This window comes from Cebidichthys violaceus, unplaced genomic scaffold, assembly GCF_023349555.1.
Source record: "Cebidichthys violaceus isolate CVI_PGR_0920_01 unplaced genomic scaffold, fCebVio1.0.p SCAF_51, whole genome shotgun sequence".
NCBI lineage: Eukaryota > Metazoa > Chordata > Actinopteri > Perciformes > Stichaeidae > Cebidichthys > Cebidichthys violaceus.
Genome location: NW_027176717.1, coordinates 1382120 through 1401585, shown reverse-complemented (window position 1 = coordinate 1401585; position 19466 = coordinate 1382120). Strand labels below are relative to the sequence as shown.

The 19466-nt window shown below is 44.0% G+C and overlaps 1 protein-coding gene across 1 annotated transcript in view; it reads right to left on the bottom strand.

The window, feature by feature from the left end:
• The window catches only part of LOC137888094 (serine/threonine-protein kinase WNK1-like), an 81674-nt gene extending 62879 nt beyond the window's left edge, over nt 1-18795 (bottom strand). The window contains 3 exon segments of the mRNA XM_068731397.1: nt 14383-15279; nt 15281-15904; nt 18226-18795. Of these exon segments, the coding sequence (XP_068587498.1) occupies nt 14383-15279; nt 15281-15331 (948 nt within the window). The 5' untranslated portion in view covers nt 15332-15904; nt 18226-18795.
• Between the last annotated feature and the right edge of the window lie 671 nt (nt 18796-19466).

Sequence of the window (19466 nt, the reverse complement as noted above, 5' to 3'; positions counted from 1 at the left end):
AAACTGCAATGCTGCAAAGTTAAGGCGCCTCTAACGGGTTTTTTTGTCACCTTCTCGTGCTCTGGCGCACAAAGACACATACGAAGCATTAAACGGCAAACACCGAAAAAAAGCCTCCCGATAACGAGCTGCAGCTTCTGAAGAATCTCGGAGAAGTCGTCACCCTACTTCTCCTCTTACCTATCAGCATAGTCGATGAGGAAATAGAGGCCAGTGAAGCCTCAATATGAATAGAATTCAGGATACGATACTGAAAAGCGGAAGCTGACTGCATCAACACCCGAACCTGTTCGTCTGCAAACACAGCCACATGGCTGAGCATGCACCTACACATCAAACACACAAACAGTACAAACCAGAAGAGAGACACAGAGGCTCAGCGATGCTCACAGTTATGACAACACACCAGGGTGTAGAACGTGAGTCTGTATGCACTTTCACCTCACATGCCGTGTGTTTGTTTTCCTCAATTCATGGAACTAAACTGGTTAATTGTAACGTAGAAATTCTGACATTTCAAATAATTAATCTGTGAGAGGAAAGGAAGCAGCAGCACTGCCGCGGACAGCTGCTCTGTACTCGGGGCCGGGGAGCATCTGGATGTTGAATATACAATGAGGCAGACGATGCCTAAAGTACACAGGTTGAATGGGACTACCATCAGACCGCAGGGGATCCACAGTCCATTACCTTCCAAAGCTGCCCATTAGCTCTCTCTCTCTGTGTGTGTGTGTGTGTGTGTGTGTGTGTGTGTGTGTGTGTGTGTGTGTGTGTGTGTGTGTGTCACACAAGAGGAGATAAAGGTAGAAACAGGAAGGGCGGATGAAAATGAACCTGGAAAGAGTAGCATTTGCTGCTCACTTATCTCTCTGTACCGTCTTCATTGAGCTTTTGCTACAGCCTCCGCCTCCTATCTCTGCCTTTGTTATTGACCTTAAATGGCTTTGTTTTTGTCCCATTTTTTAAACAAAAGTCTCACGGCGACTAATCCATAGCGACTAATAGAGGTTTACACGTTCATAGACCATGTTAACACTAAATACAGATTTAATTGACACTCAAACACACCAACTGAAGCCCTGACACCAAACACGATTAAGCAATGAATCAAATCAGAAAAATAATAAATTGATAAGAAGAATGTAAGTCTGGTTGTGTTACAATAGCAGCACTAATATGTCACTGTACACGCGTAACCACACACACATGTTAAGTGTATTTACTGCATGTAACTCCATTATTTTGCATTTGCACACATGAGCACACTCGGCACTAGAGGAAGGACAAGAGATATTTCCAATCAAATATTGATGAAGTGAGTACAAACTGGGGCTTTCAGATAACGGCAAGGAAACACGCACTATAAACCCATAAAAACAAACCCAGTCCTGCACACAGCATATCTGTCTGCTACTATACATCTTCATCTGTCATTTCATTTCATTTCATTTCATTTCATTTTCTCTCTCTCTCTCTCTCTCTCTCTCTCTCTCTCTCTCTCTCTCTCTCTCTCTCTCTCTCTCTCTCTCTCTCTCTCTCTCTCTCTCTCTCTCTCTCTCCTCTCTCTCTCTCTCTCTCTCTCTCTCTCTCTCTCTCTCTCTCTCTCTCCGTGTCTGCCCCTCTTCTCAGTGGAGCTGAGCCCGAGTCGACAACATGGGGACAGAGGTTTGCTGTTTGTCACCCATAACACAATGAGTAGACAACGCAACACACCGACACACACACAGAGGAAGGACAACAGTAAACAAACAGACCTGACCGCTCTGTCAACTCTGCTTTGTTATAGTGTGTGTGTGTGTGTGTGTGTGCGCGCGCGCACGCACGTGTTTGTGTGAGCAGCATAGACGGGTGGGACAATGTTTGGCTTGTGTGTGCGTGCATTAAAGCTGTAATAGCAAAAAAATATGAATGTTTTGTGAGATATTGTAGTCATAACAAGTCATTACCACTCTGATGTTTGACCTCAGGAATGAGTTATGTCAATAAAATCTCATTTTGTGTTTCATTCTAGGACAATATTCCACAAATATTAAGATAGCATAATGCTGTAATGTATGCCGGCGTGTGGTGCCAGTGGAATTTCATCATTTTTACAAACTGTCTGAATTAATTTAAGCCTGAATCCAGCAAAGGTCTAACAGTCACAACATGTCTCAGCCATAAGCCCAACCAAACTAATAATATATCGAAACTCATATAACATAACAATATGTTGTGCCAATGACAGTTGGGTGTACTAAGTGGTGCTCCACACCTGAGGCCAATCAGTCCTTAATTGACATGTTGACTTGTCATGGGAGGAAAAGCAAATGAGTAATAACGTTAGTGATCCGTTCTATTCAGTGAGCCAGCGCGCACCCTGAATAGAACGGAGCCATCAAGATCCAATTAAATCATTAACGTCATTATTTATACCTGCTTTTCCTCATGTGACATGTAAATGTATTGTCTACCTTTTGTCCACACTACTCAAACAAAGACACCGTGTCCAAACATTTGTCTTTCAGCACAATAACAAATAATGCTGGGAAGGCTTTTCCCTTTTTAGGAGATGTTTCTAACAGATCTGGCTCATTATTACATCACTATAAGTGAAAACACTTCTCTGTGTGTGTGTCCCATTGTTGTATGTTCTTAATTGTTTTTATCTATTGTAACTAAACTCCTGACTTGAGGGTGAAAACCAAGGTAGACATTCAGGTTATTAACCCAACTGTCAATTGTGAACATGTAGTAGATTTCTCACAGCTAACTTTCTGGTTTAAAGAATACGTTTGGACGTTCTACTTCTTTGTTCTCTGGATGCTGCTCTCCGGTCGATCGGTTGCAGAAAAATTAGCTCAAGGTTATAAACACAGGGAATTTACCATAAAAGGAGACTCAACAGGACATAGTGTGGTGCCAGGATCAAACATTTGACCCTTGGATTCTGAGGTAAGACCACTAGGCAACACTCTTATCTCATCACAGAAGCTCATTTCTCAGATAAATGCAACACCGCTGCAGAGGAACGAACACTTCCTGCCTCCAGAATCTCATCATCTACGTGAACTCGGTGACTTCAACCTCAGACCAACCCAGCTTATGATGCGCCCCTCTGGACACCGACCCTGTGACATTACGCCGACCATTGCATGTAACGCAGGATTTATCGCCTTCGTCAGTGACAGGGATTGAAAGGGGATGGCACACAACATTTTCTTGCTGTAAAGATTCAAAGTTTTGCAGTGGGGTTTCGCAGCATGTGGCCCTTTAAAAGCAAAACTGAGCAAATACCCCGTCTCACAATATCAGTTTATTACACATTAAAAATGATTTTTGTGGCGGATGACGGTTGCAAATGACGCAGCTGTTCATCCTCACACCACACCGCAGCATTAGCAGGACAGAAGGGGCTTTCCCGTTCAATTGAAAACGGCCCTGAGCGTTGCATACCATCCATGTGACCTCGCTCTGCGGTGATTACATCATGCAAACTGTGGCTCATGAGGGATTGACTCCTAATCTGGTGGGGAGAACTTCCTAGCTCATCACCACAGTGTGTGTGTGTGTGTGTGTGTGTAAATAGATGATCAATTAGTCCTCGGACAGAAAGTTAATCGGCAGCTACATTGATAATCAATTAAACGTTTTAGTAATGTTTCAAGAGTAATTGCATTCACCGGCTCCAGCTTCTCAAATGAAAGGATTCATTATTTTTGAAGAAAGGAAGGTTATGGATTTCCGAGCCGATTTCGATAATTACCGGCTTCTCATGGCCGATAACATAACCGAGGATTTCAAGTTCATAACCTTTTGTTTATTTGCCTCAGAGGGGAAGAAAGGCGACGATGTACTGAGCAAATATGGATTATTTAATAATAATACTTCAAATGTTCATTCATCTTTTTCAAGTTAAGTACACCAAAGAAAAACATATATGCGGCATTTGTTAAATCAATGAGAACCTTGGCTTTGTATTATCATCCAATAACTTATCAGCCATAACTTCACTATCAAGATAATAAAGATGGTAATAATACTAATAACGACATAAGCAATTAATACATCACCTTGAGCCGTGGAACATTTTAAAAGGAATTGTCCAGTATTTACAGACATTTCATGGACTGAACCACTAATCAATTGATCTGCAGGTTAATCAATAATGAAAGTCAGCGTTAGTTGCAGCCCTATAATTCTCTACACCACCGCTCATCTGAATGCTCATTCACTGCTCTCGTCACAAACACGTGCCAAATAACGCTCAGTTTAGAGCCAAGCGTTTAAAATAAAAAACATACATTTTCGGGGGAATATCCGCTTAATTAAACATCAAAACTTCCATCCAACATTATGTTCATAGCCCCTAAAAACTGTACGACACTATCAGACCTATGTCACATTTTAGGGAGACTGAAACAAGGAGGCTAAATATTTCACGAGGCAGATTAAAGCTCTTGAATCCTTAACTGTCTCCTGAAGTTTAGTGCAACATTACAGTAAAGTAGCATCTTACAAACCTTCGTTTCTAAGCTTTAAATCTTCTATTTTTTTTTTTGGTGAGTAGAAAGTAGACAACAACACACAGGCAGCACAGACACTGACACAAATATCCACTTTGACACATGCAGCCACAGTCTCCAGTCATTATGCTCTAGTTATGGCTCAGCAGACAACAGTCGGCCGCTATTTATAGAACAGACAAAAAAAAATGAGGGAAAAATCCCATCTTGTCTCTCTATTTGATCAGTCTCTGTCCTCTTCTCCCAAAAGGCTTCAGTCAAGGTCAGAGAGGGAGGGAGAGAGAGAGAGAGAGAGAGAGAGAGAGAGAGAGAGAGAGAGAGAGAGAGAGAGAGAGAGAGAGAGAGAGAGAGAGAGAGAGAGAGATATCACCTGAGCCCAGAGAAGAGTCCCCTATGTCAGGTGGTGCTGAGACTAACTGCCTCCTCTCAGACACACCGGGACCAGTCTCACAACAACACCGCTCTCCAAACACCAATCAGAGTAAAACACATTATAACACGATGTAAAGAAACCTATCTGGAGCACTGGAAGGAAGAAACTAAAAGCCAAAGTAGACTAGAATGTTATCTGGCCCTAGAAAGAAACTATGAATTGGCAGAATATCTCTCTACTGTCAGAGAGAGACAGCAGAGACAGATCCTCACCAGGTACAGGCTCAGTGACCACACACTGGAAATAGAAAGAGGAAGACACAAGAAGACATGGACACCAAAAGAGAAGAGAACGTGTGGTCACTGTGGGACAGGTGAGACTGAGACAGAGATGCACTTCCTCCTAAAATGTGAAGCGTTCAATCAAATTAGGAACATTTACTTTAACAAATTCAACTCTGTAATTTCAGATTTTAAAACATGTAATAACAACTCAAAATTAAAAATACTCCTAGGAGAAGGAGATAGGAAGTATCTAGCTGCCCAATATGTCCTAACATGTCACAACATGAGGGACAATGAGTGACACACACACACACACACACACACACACACACACACACACACACACACACACACACACACACACACACACACACACACACACACACACTGTACGTATGTAATTAATAATCAATCTAGATGTTATATTAATGATATTGTATATTAATGTTATTGTGTATTAATATTATTGTATGTTTATTTTTGTTGATGCTTTGGCAATACTGTTTCTAAACTTTCATGCCAATAAAGCTATTGAAATTGAAAAAAATTGAATTGAATTGAGATAGATAGAGATAGAGATAGAGAGAGATAGAAAGAGAGAGATAGAGATAGAGATAGAGAGAGAGAGAGACAAAGCCACAAACACGGCCATGCACAGTTGCACACAGACAGAGTGCATCAATACAACACTTTGTTCTTTCTGTCTCGCCGTTATTCGGTTCTATTTCCAGACGCAAGTGAACCTGCTAAACCCAAAACCGTTTCTTGCTTGTTAGTATCTTGAGCATCAATTGGTTTTACCTGCAGTCTCTTAATATAGACTTATCACATATCAAAGATCCGACTGTTGCATTCCGGTTGATTCCGGTTTGTTGAACCAGTGGATGCTAACTTCTGGGTGGTCGACAAAAATATGTCATCCTACTTCACTTTATAAGCACAAAAAAAATAAACAAGGAAACGTTAATCTATAGGGAGTAGAGACTACACACACAGATCATGTGTTCACCCCAGCTAACACACACATTTACTATATAACCCATTCCATTAAGAAATGACATCGTATTGTTGGAATGTGGGGAATCTGGGAGGGACACAATGAAACCAAGGAGCTGCCCCCTTACACACACACACACACACACACACACACACACACACACACACACACACACACACACACACACACACACACACACACACACACACACACACACACAGAGAGAGAATATGAGGTGAACACAAAGAAACAGGAGCTCATTTACACATGCACACACACACACACACAATCTGTACACAGACTGACCTGCACGCACGCACACTAAACACACACATACAGAAGAGACACATAAACAGACACACAGTGCTCTAGAGCAAAAGCTTAGATGTGCAGCTCAGGTCACTTTACGCTGATGACCAGCAGTTTAGAGACTGGATCTATTTTAGACTAAGGTCACCCACCCACACACACACACACACACACACACACACACACACACACACACACACACACACACACACACACACACACACACACACACACACACACACACTTTCCTACTGTAAAGAAGGCACACTGGTCTACTGAGCATGCATTCAGCCCTGCTGTCACTGGTTGATCTGTTGTCATCAGAGACACTGGCCTGCGACTGTAGTTCCTTTCTCCAGCTGTTGTTTACTAGTCATGAGTCAGATTAATGTAATGTGATTAGCATTTAATCAAATAGAGACGACCGTTAATCAAAGTGGAGCAGTATGAAGCCAGGTCGACTGACGATCCCTCTTTCAGGACAGAAGCGATGTTCTGACAGGGAGACCAAAGTGAAATGGAGGCAATAAACTGAGAAACATAGACATCAAACACTTTGGGAGGATTCTCCATATTTATTGTCTGATGACAATATTTCTCTGGGTTTATGGCCCTTGGAAATGGAATCTAAATGCCGTAGTCTTTGCGTTTCATTAATGCATCAACATTTCTGAAGCTCAAGGAGCGAGTTAGCAGATCAGATGTTAGCGCCGGTGTGGCGATGCCACTGAATTCATCTTTGCTTATGCATCTTCACCACTTCCTCCGTCATTCATTCTGGTGTTCCTACAGTTTCATTCAGTGCCCTTCAATTGAAACAAAAGGTTTCATTTTAACCAGAGCTCCCCATCTGGGTAGAAACTGACAGTCTGTTGCTGTTTATATACAAGTGGCCCTTCAGCCAGACTGTGAATTCCTATCAATTAAAACCAAAGAACGTAGTATGCTTGAGGACCTGCTCTCTCATGCCGAGTAACACTTTCAAATAACATTTTCGGTGTATAATGTGGCGTCTCAGGTTTTGCTTGCTGCGTCCACTGTGGTCTCACTGTGTCTGAGGAAGTAGAAAGCTGTTCATCTGATCCCAGATTTGTCATTTCTGGCTCAACACAACGTGACCCAATCCCCTGCGTCTGATCCGAAGCTGTCGGCCAATCGTGGCTCGGAATTTCCAGGAAGTGATTATTTCTCACAATGTCAGTATTGTTTTGCAGTTTCCTGGCAAAATAAATAAATAAATGAAATGTGGAAAAACAATAACCCTCTTTTCGCTAATCAGGCACACACTCGCATTTCGTCAGGCTACTGTGTGTGTGTGTGTGTGTGTGTGTGTGTGTGTGTGTGTGGGGGGGGGGGGTTGAATATAGGTTGCAGTCAGTTATATCCAAATTACAACAGAGATTCAGCTCATCTCTGTCAGCAATTCCAGCAGATCAGAGATGCCTTGATAATAATCTTTAAAATGGGGATTACAAAAGATCAACGATGAAGTGAACGAGTACGCGGCAGTGAAGGAGGAATCAGAAACAAATGGAAAGTGAAGGAGGGAAAGAGATTGATGTGAGGGGAAGAGGTAAGGATTAAGACAGAGAGAGAGAGAAACAGATGAGGGAAGGAAAGGAACGAAGGAATAGATGGAGGAGATAACGAGAGGGAGGCGGGACTCAAAGATGAGGCAGGAAGAAGAAAGAGAGAACTCGTGTGTGAGAGAGAGAGAGAGAGAGAGAGAGAGAGAGAGAGAGAGAGAGAGAGAGAGAGAGAGAGAGAGAGAGAGAGAGAACAGAAAAACAGAGTGAGCTATGTCATCATGTCGCACTGATGCATTCCATTACCCGACCAACCCCTTAACACACGCACAGCGCCTTTCCATGAGTCGAGTCAACACACACACACACACACACACACACACACACACACACACACACACACACACACACACACACACACACACACACACACACACACACACACACACTTTTAGAATTATGCCACACTGTAATGATCATAAAGCACACGTGCTTATCAACGCGCGCACACGCAGAATTGCACACACACACACACACACACACACACACACACACACACACACACACACACACACACACACACACACACACACACACAATATGATGTAACCCCCGACACACACCCTCAGCAGTTTCTGAGGCATCTCTCACTCAGCGCTTTTCATCCGCTGGATGACTTTATTCAAGGTGCCAAAACACTTCAGCATATTCAGCTCTCTGACTTGCACAAACACACACACAAACACTCAAAAGTCTGGGTTCAGGATGACACTTCCTTCTTTTTCTTCTAAATAAACACAGAGTGGGAGGGAGAAAGGTCAGTCATTTTTCACTCGAGGGGGGGGGGGGCCGCGGGCGCACGCGCACACGCACACAGACACACATAAACTGTTAACACACACATCTAAAGCCTGAAAGCTATCAAGTGAGATTTATGCGCGCGTGTGTGTGATAAAACCAATCCCATGAGAGAAAGCATAGACTACGTGCCGTATTTTTAACTGAATTTGAATGACTGTATGCTACTTTAAAACATAATTTTATTAACACTGTTACTATCTGCAGGTCTGAGCACTAATAACACACCCTGAAAGGGCACTTAGGCCATGTGACACTTCAGCCTTCCACTGAAATCGATACTAATGAAAGTCTTAAAAAGGCAGAGTGGCCTGACCTCTCTTGTTAACATTATGGTAAACTCTGAAGTTTACACATACGCACGCACACGGTTTGCATATGAGGAAGTGACGGCTTCTCTGCCTCCCTTTCTTTGTCGCTCACAGCTGGTTACTGACACACGATAGTGAGGCAGAGCGTGAGTCCCAAATGTGGCGGGACAAAGACAAAGCAAAAGAGTCTTATAGAGAATGAGCAATAAAATCAATGACATGCCCACTTCTTATCCGCTGTCATCTGCGGATTATCCAACACCAGAGCTGGACACTTGGCGACCTCAGGCCGGGGCGTTATCGCTCATAAATCAACCTGGCTGGGCTTTGGGGCCTTTTACATATCTCCTAAAAATTCTGTGAAATACACGTCATTCCAGAAGATTACATGACAACTTGTTTGGCCTTGCGACTGCTAGATTCCTACGTTTGAGATGCAACATCAGCCCGTTTTTACAGCTGGACTTAAAGAGTAACAGCCTTATGGGGGAGGTTATCATGGTGATTGACAGCCAATCTGCACAGGCCCACAAGCTATTTACCAACAACTGTCTCGTTGGGGGTGATTTTCCATCTTGACTACGGCAGAGAACATGCTCATTCCAGCTGTAAATAATCATTTCAGGTGGTTCTTGGACTAACCAGTCCAACAAAAACCCATTTGTTTGTCCGTCACATTAAAAGCACAGGAAATATCCACTAGGCTTAAAAAACCAACTAAAAAACATTTTCACTTGAAGTTCTCTATTATTAAACAGTTGAGCTCATCTGCAGCCAGGCTCAGCCAAATGAATAAGTTAACAATCCCCAAAGCTAGCTGCAGCATGTGCGCACGCGCACACACACACACACACACACACACACACACACGACCTCATATACAGACGTACGTTTACATGCACATAAGCATTATTCTAATTGCTAATAAGGAAAAGGAACCGAGTAAAGTATTTGTAGCCAACATTCACAAGAAAATGTTTAAACTGCAGATACAGTTTCCATTCCTTATGTGTGTATGTGTGTGTGTGTGTGTGTGTGTGTGTGTGTGTGTGTGTGTGTGTGTGTGTGTGTGTGTGTGTGTGTGTGTGTGTGTGTGTGTGTGTGTGTGTGTGTGTGTGTGTTTTGGGGGATGGCTATAACTACCATATAGCGACTACTCAATCAGCACTGAGAACCAGCTTGCGTGGAAGGCTTGACACAGCTGCTGTGTGCTGTTTTGTCAGGGAAATGTGAACGTCTGGAAAGTCTCACCGTTTCACCTCAGCTCTGCTGCCCTGGAGTAATCTGGGGGTGTTTATCTTTCAGTAAACTACAGGATGCAGCTTTTAATGTCTCTCATGCTTCTGCTATCATCTTCAACTCAAAATATTTACAAGTAATGCTTCACCAGTTCCAACAATATCATTTTGGGTTTGGAAACTGGGCATCAGGGTGGTGTAATATGTCAAATACAGTAATAGTAGGAACTGCATTACTACAATAAAAATGTAAAATTCTGTAAAAATCTGCATTTGTCTGATGACAAACATCTCAATATCCTCTTCCTTCATCCTGCTCGCCCTCATTGTGTGTCATTGTTTTCTCCCTCTGGCCTTTTACCAACTAATGGACCAGGACCAGGTTAAAATGGGTCATCACTGTAAACAAATTGCCGCAATGCTAAAATTGGACAAAGTGAGCTATATTTATTAGCTTTGTCTGTCAGGAGACCGCAGTGCTACGACTTAGCAAAACAACATTTCACTGTAGCACTGTATGATAGCAGTTTGCAAAAAGTATGAAATTCGAATTTAAAGCAATAAAGTGTAGTCCAGTTTCCCTCTCAAGGCACTGATTGAATGGTTGTTAATGGAGTGAGAGTGTGTGTGAGAGAGATAGAGAGGAGGGGGCTAATCCGCCTTGTCTTGCAGTTCAGAGAGAAATTTCAAGGTCTTTCAGTGCCAGCGGAGCAGAGAGCCTAAGGTCGGTCTCACACTCACACACACACACACACACACACACACACACACACACACACACACACACACACACACACACACACAGTCCCTCTTCTTTTCGTCCTCTGCTCCTCTCCCTCCCCCTCCTCCCTTTTCATTTCCTTTGTCTTTTCTCTCTCCCACTTTTTTCCTCCCTCCCTCCTACCCATGTTTCCCATTTCTCTATTCTCTCACTGAACTCCCTCCATGATCACCTCCCTCTTCCTTGAACTCCCTCTCCGGGTCTTTCCTCACTGACTCGATCCTCCCCCCCTCCTCCTAATCTCCTCCGACCACCTGTTACCGAAAGTTCACAAAAATGAGAATTTTCTATTTTTGAAATTGACTCTATTTAATCCCACTTTTGCCCTTCCCGCCTCGGTCTCACTCTAGCCCCTCTACCAGCTAGCTTAACGCTGGACAGAATCCCAGCGATCGCCTCAGACACAGGGGGGCTCAACTTTGACCTTTACCCCTCCTCCCTCCATCCCCGCCTTCTTATAGAACTTTGTTTCTTTCCTTTCCCGGCCTACTTCTCCTTTCTTTCACCTCCTCTTACGTTCTTGTGGTCGACTCTCTCTATCTCTCTCTTAACTTTATTTCATGCAAATGTGTTGTCACTCACTCGTTTCCCACCTGACTGAAGCCTTTCAAGTCATTTAAAACAGTTAAGAGAAATCCACACCGCTAAAAGTATTTCTAGGATAGTAACGGAAGATTAAACGGATCCCTTCTCTATTATCTTTCATTCCAAGAGAACTGCGTCAACCTCTTCTTTCCCATCCATCACCATGCAGCCACACAGGCCACCTTAAGATAAGCAGAGTGACCTTCCTTCTCTTTCTCTTCACTCCACTCCTATCTATTCATCAATCCATTTCTTCACTGAAGCTTAAGCAAACTGTCTGCTCCATCTCCCTCCTCCTCCTCCTCCTCATCCTCTGTTTACATCCATCTCTGGATTATCCTGGAAACAGAAGTTAACCTGCTTTGGATCAGACGCCAAAAGAATGTAAAGTCGCAACACCCCAGAAACACACACACACACACACACACACACACACACACACACACACACACACACACACACACACACACACACACACACACACACACACACACACACACACACACACACACACACACACACACACACTAACAGACACCAGAACTTAAACATATTACAGAGAGTCAAAGGGGGTGGAAAGACATTCACACACACAAATACGTGCATGCACACGTTTCCAGATGATCCCGACTCCCACAGATCTCTAGTTGCCGTGCCCACCCAGTGAGTGACTGTGATTGGCTGTTATGCGTGTGTGCCTGCATGTGTGTGTATGTAACTTTACTCCCACATGTCAGCAGTTGCTCGGTCATCTTTGACACAGACTTCGTCTTCTGATTACTCAACCAAATTACAAATTCAAAAGTCAGTCTAAAGGGCTGAATCTAAGCTGATGAAGAACCCATACGACTCACAGCGCTGTCAAGAGAAAACAGGTTTCCCCTTCTTTGACAAATAAGAGAAAAAAAGAAAGAGGCATGTGTTACAGAGAACGCTCCGTGTTTGTTTTCGGATAAACAAACCAGCGTTTCCTAGACGCGGGGCATCAGATTCAGAGATTCAGGCGGACTCGAGGTGCATCTTGTGACGGAGAAGATGGGAAAAAAACAAAGGCGCACTCCCACAAGACACGATCGCTCCCTGAGAAAACACAAACGTGAAAACATCTATTTCACTGGAGCAGCATCAAGAGTTCCATCAGGGCAAGCAGTTCATGTCACCGTCTTCCTCCACCAAACAATCAGCTTAGTCGATGTCACGTGACCAGCTGGAACCGTCATTCACATCTCAAACTACTGAACGCACCTTTTGCTGCAAAGAAAGACACCATTTGTTCCTCCTGCTTGCCTCACTTTTCCCGCCACCACATCCAACTGCTCTACATGTCTCTTCCTCAAACTTCCTATCTCTCTCACACACACACACACACACACACACACACACACACACACACACACACACACACACACACACACACACACACACACACACACACACACACACACACACACACACAAAGTTGCAGCACCATAATGCAGCAACCACATCCTGTGGTGAACTATGTCGTCCTGTCTCATGTTTCACACGGTGTGCAAGATTCCGTCTCAATTGTTGACCTTTATTCATTCATCTATATGAGCTGATTGGGAGCTGCCCAGTGCAACTAGTCTGGCTATGGCCACAGAGTAACTCTACTGGGAAGTAACCTGCCACCATAACTGAGACCAGCAGGGCAGAGATGCGACAGCGTTACTCATTTAGTTCAAAAGACACAGAAGCATCAGCTGCTGCACCACCAGACTTCAGAGCAGGTTTCCTCAGACTGTGAGACTCCTTAATTCGTCCTCCATGTGTAATACACTTTGGGGGTTTTTCTTATGTAGCAAAAGTAGACTAAAAACTGCATTTTTATGTGCAACCCTGTTGTACTATGACAGTAAATAGTATTGAAACTTGTCACATGTAGGGATGTAGAAATGAAAACCACGAGTAATAAGAAAAGAAAGAGCCATCATACCTCCCTAGGCCCAAGGTGCTGGCACAGGTACAGGTCAATATAACAGAAATATTACACATAACAGTTATAAAGAGTATGACTTTGTGATGTCAGTGTAGCACAGCAATCCCATCCGCTCACTCAAGACACAAGGATTAAAACGTGCAATTAAAAACGCAAAGCAACTAAAAAGTGAAGCAAATTGATTCAAAACTAAATGATTCCCATTAAGAGAGCATGAACCTCCGTATTGTTTCTGCTCTGAGTAACAACCAAACATGTTGTTGATAGAAAGCATCCGATTCAAAATGTTTTCTCCACTGTTTCCCTAGGGCCCTTATAAACTAGTCATGCTTTATCTAAAATGCATCAAAAAACCTCAAACGCGCGCTTTATCCAGGATGTAACATGTACCAGTACCTCAGTCTGTGAACACGTCTACAGAAAAGGACCTGGGTGAGCAGGAAGTTCTCACACATCAGTGACTCCACGATCTCACGGTAAAAACAGGACAAGCAAGGAATCATAAAAGAGGTTAAATTCAGCACGTGGATGGAACCCAGAAACCTCCAGGACAACCACAAGATGACATTTAATTAAAGTCGGAGCCAGATAGAGAGACAGGGACAGGACGGGCACAGACACTGAAGAGGGGACAGTTTTAGGAGTCTGGACTCACCTGGAGCTCGCACCATGCCACTTCCACAGTAGTCTCTGTATCCAGGCCCTTGTACACGGTCTTAAAGGACCCTCTTCCGATCTCGATGTCAAATTTCAGAAAGCGCCCATCCGGTGACGTCCCCACCGCTTTTGTCTCCACTTCCTCTATATCCTCTTGCACTCGTTTCTCGGCCTCCCTCTGCTCTGCCCGTATCTTCGCCAGTTCCTTCTCCTCCTCCGTCTCCTTCTCCTTGGTCGGACTACTAACGCTATCCACACGCTCTACCACTTTTCCGTCTTTTGCCACCTGTTGCGGGTCCTCCGACCCTCTGGGACGCAATGTGACGTCGGACTGCTTGCCCACCGTATTGTCGGTAACATCCAATACTGTCGGGGTGCGCTCTTTTATTGCCCCGTCTGCACCAAGTTCTTGAACAACACTGCTAATGGTGGGAACGGCGAGCGTGATGCCGCCCTCGCCTGAATTTTCCTCAGCACTTTCTACGTGCCCCTCCGCGACTGCTCCACCGAGACCAAGCTGAAGGGCCGAGCATTGAACATGGGGGCCTGTCGGGACCTCCCCGCCTTCGGCGTCTTGTGCCCCGGGTCCAGGACCTGAGGGCGGCAGGAGGAAGAAGACGGGAGGCCCTTCACAGTCCGGCGGCGAGGTGAGGATCACAGCAGCTTTGCTGGGCAGGTCCAAAGCGGTGGCGTTGGAGTCACAAATGACACTTCGGCGGAAGAACCGGTGCTCGGCTATTCTGGAGTCTCTGTCCATGGTGTGTCGCCGACGCTGGACCTCGGGGTGCACACTGAGCTCGTCCACAACGAGCAAGTCTGAACTGGCAGAGCCGTTCACATTCTTATGGGGGGTCTGGGGTGATGGACAGGGAGAAGCAGAGGGAGGAGGGGGGGGGGGCCGGGGCGATGAATTTCACCACTTTGTCGCTGCTATTGCTTTCAGACATTCTGTCCCGAGGCTCAGACCACAAAACAGGAATTCTGTACGTATAAATAAGGATTTATTTGTGTTAATGCGGGCACAAATCTCTACGAGCAAGCTTCTTTTTTCAAATGAAAAGCTCTCCAACCTTCCTCTTTGCTCGGGTCAACCGTTTCAACAAGACAACCTACAGTTCCTACAAGGGCCTTCTGTGCGGGGCTCAGGTAAGCCCCGAGAGAGAGGAAGGAGCCTTCGCTTTAAGAATGGGGAGGGAAGAGACGAAAGCCAGTCAAAGGAGGGGGGGTGCAAGCACTGCAACGAAGTGACAACCGTCAAATTAACACCCGAATCCATCTTGTTGCCAACATCCAGAGAGGGACATCCACGACATGGAAGGAGATACAACAGACCGGTGCGGCCACCCAAAAGGCTGACGAAGCACAAACACGACTGGAATCCAATCCGTTGCGGCCTGACGTGGAGGTCTGGTGAAGTTTCTGTAAGAACAGGCTGAAGCCCCCCGGTGCTCGCTGAAGATGGGACTCCCCAGAGAGGTCGTCGGCCTAGCCTGGCCCAGCTTGATCCAGCTTGATCGTCACTGGAAGGAAAAAGAGAGAAAGAAGAAGCTGTAAGAAGATTTTCTTTATACATCTGACCAAACATCACTAAAATTCACCATCTGCCTCCACTGGACTACTTAACAACCAACAAATCACAAATCTGTCCGCTCCTCCAGAAACACTGAGCAGAGATCAAACCCCTCGTTTGGATGCTTCTAAACAATCCGGTCGGTAAACCTAGACCGCGACAAGAAAAAGTCGGGTTTCCCATTAATTAAAGTCTTAAGCAGTTAATTATTCCAAATGAGGTCGTTAGAGGATTCAGTCAGACTTTGGGTCCACAAAACAACTCTTTGTCTGGGATTTTATCAGTGAATATTTTTACTTGGGTCGAGCACAACCTTTAATCTCCAACCCAAGCTCGCTAACAAGAACCACCCCTCCCCCAATCGCCCCCGTGTAGTTAATGCAGTGGAGTGATGCAGCAGAGTGAGCGCCTAATTGCTCCATGCTCCAAATTTAGCCCAAAGTCACCACCGCCGGGCTGACCTCAAGGTTGGGCTACTCCTGTGGCAAGAGTGACAGAGCTCGAACCGCCACACAGAGTGAATACTACATCACTTTGCCATATTGCATTACAGAAAACTAGTTGGTAAGAAATATGCTTAATGAATTTGCCTTATATAACGTGAGATAACATCTGTTATCATGGCGGCACTGGAACAGATGAGCAGCAGCTGCTTCGGCGTGTGGAGTCAGAAACCCTTCACACTGCATTCATTCTTGTATACAACAACAGGTTTTCACAAGTCTTACCCGCAACAAAGGGACACGCAGAATAATCGTCACATTTTCACTTAGTCATCGATACAGGCTCTTCAATTAGAACATGGGGATTTAAACTGCACTGAGCGACTCTGCATAGTCTACAAGTGTCTCTGTAGAGTGCACAAACCCCTTTATGATATCAACCCAGATGGCGTGTGATGATCACTTAATAGCAAAACAAAAGGCTTCAAAGTCTACCAGAATAATCTCATGTAAATAAGTCAAATTTCTCTGCAACACAGAATATGACACATTCAATTTCACTGGGTTAAATGTGTCTTAACGGTTCTCTAGTAGTGACTATGCACAACACCAGAGAGTAGTGGGGCCACACAGGCTCCTGTATGTTGCCTCAATTAAAAAGGGAGGTGGGTGAAGGATTAGCACTGAAGAGGCAACAGTAGGTATGTGCCTTACGGCTGGTTTCTACCTTGTGCAACTTTATATGCAATTTGACTATTTGCATAACTATATGTTATGTACAGATTGTCCGCTTCTCCTTGAAATTATCCCAATTTTGCATTTAATGGCACCTGACTGCCCTCTGGGCTAAGAGAGGCGCATCATTCAACCGATCACTGCTGGGAAAAAAAAGAAAAGAAACATCTGCCTATTTGTTGTTATGATTATGACACGTGGTTGTGTTTCATTTTTGTTTCATTTTTTTTTTACAGTGACAACAGCTAGGCGGTGTTGTGAGGTGTTAATCTAAATCCATACGGAGTAAAAACGTTAAAATAAGGGCAAATATAAATATAATATAAATCAAATGTTCATTTTAAATTTTGAATAACTAAGCTTTAATAGCCTGTGACAAATTGAAGGTACAGTGTGCAACATCATAATTCAAATTAATGTAAATAATGACGATGTTAGACATAATTACACACAGGTGTGCTGCTTGCACCCATCAGAGTTTCATTGTTAAACTCTTGCTAGCTCACACGATATCACGCAAATATTAAAAGAATATATAAAAAATACGTCAATATTGATTTGCAGCACTTCTATCGTGTAACTTTCTGTTGATACTGTGTCTTTACAGGTGTCCTCAAACATAACGCGCATAAACATTCAAGCGTGGCCAAACGCGCTTTGTATCGACATTATCATTAAAATACAAAAATGCAAATTAAATTACATTAAATACAATTAATTAATTCATTGCATTCGTTAAGTTGCTCTCATTAAAGAAACATATGTTAAAATGAGCATCATGAGCAATTCAAGTTCTCTGCGAAAATGCACGAGAGCCGTAAGAGAACTTATGACAATATGTATTTTTGACTTGTGTAACTTACATGGGTAAAAAAAGAAGGAAAGGTGTGCACGTTACTAAGTGTGCTGGAGAGAGATGAAGCTAAAGATACGTGCAGTGAGGGGTTCACTGCCTGTTGAGGAACTCTAAAACAAAAAGCAGAGGCTATGCAGCTAACTTTGCCCACAGGCAAAACAAGACACAAGCAACAACCAGTCACGATTCGTACAAAGCGTTTATGATGAAACAAAAACCCCCAAAATGCACCGTTACCTTTCACATTGGCGTGAGCAGCACTGGCCCCGTGGATAAGAAGGTAAAAACTTGATTTAAAAGCCTGTTGCTCCTCTGCAGTGGAGGCTTCGACAAGGCACTAATATCACTTTAGTGCGTCACATTAAAGCCACAGTTCGTTACCAAAAAAAAAAAAAGAAGCTATTTACAAAAACATAACTTAGCTACAAGCTTATCCTTTATATAAAAAAATAAAATAAAAAAAGAGAGGTCCCAACAGCGTGGCGGTGAGCGGTACGTGCAGCGAGCCGCAGCCGACAAACAGACACCTCCCACCGGGGCAGAGAAGCCAAGTTCGCTCGCTGGTGTCCGCGGCGGCTCCGGTACTTCAGTCTGTCTCCGTGTTGTCTGTGTCCGGGTCTGCAGCCGCAACCAAAACAAAAAGGGCAAGAGTTTCACTCAAAGGCGCTTTATCCTCATCCGCAGCTACATGTAGTCCGCTCCCGTGACCGCCGGTTCGCTTCTCTTGGCTTCTGTGGCGCAATAAATCCGCTGTGATCCACAGTTATTCCCCTGTTTTCAAGCCATCGGTCGTCAGCTTCGTCTGCTCTCTGCTATTCTTTGGCGATGACTCGACAAGGCGACGGCAGGGCTTTCACGCAGACGTGTCGCGTCAAGCGCGCCGCCGGATGATACAGGAAAAGGGGTCGTTCTTTCAAAATAAAACGGAAATACGATTTATCGCCCCAAAAAACGCACTGGTGAGGTCTGTGTGTAGAGGAACGACCAGTGGAAGTCTTACTTAGTTAAAGTACAAAAGTATGAGCGAATAAATGTACTTAGAGTACAAAATATACTCATTATGCAGACTGCCCCATTTCAGAATAGTGTATAAGAGAGTATTTAATTATAGTTATGGATGGATTAATATATGCAAAGTGCTTTAATGGTGCTGTCGGGTTCATGGTTTAATGCCAGGTAGCTTGTGAAGTTCACCAAGGGATCATTAAAGTCTTATTGTTATCTATAATAACCCATCATAATGTATTTGTTGAATGTGTTTTGTATCATTAATTCAGTGTGGCTTTGTGGCACAAGGCTGTGCCAAAGCGCACTGACTGTAATCCTGCGGGCTTCTTATCTAAATCTGCAATGTAACTAGCAACAAAAGCTACTGAATTAACGTAGTGGAGTAAAAGGACAATATTTCAACTACCTCAAATGTGTTCGTTAGTACAATACCAAGTAAATGTACTTTCCACCACTGAGAGCTACTAAAA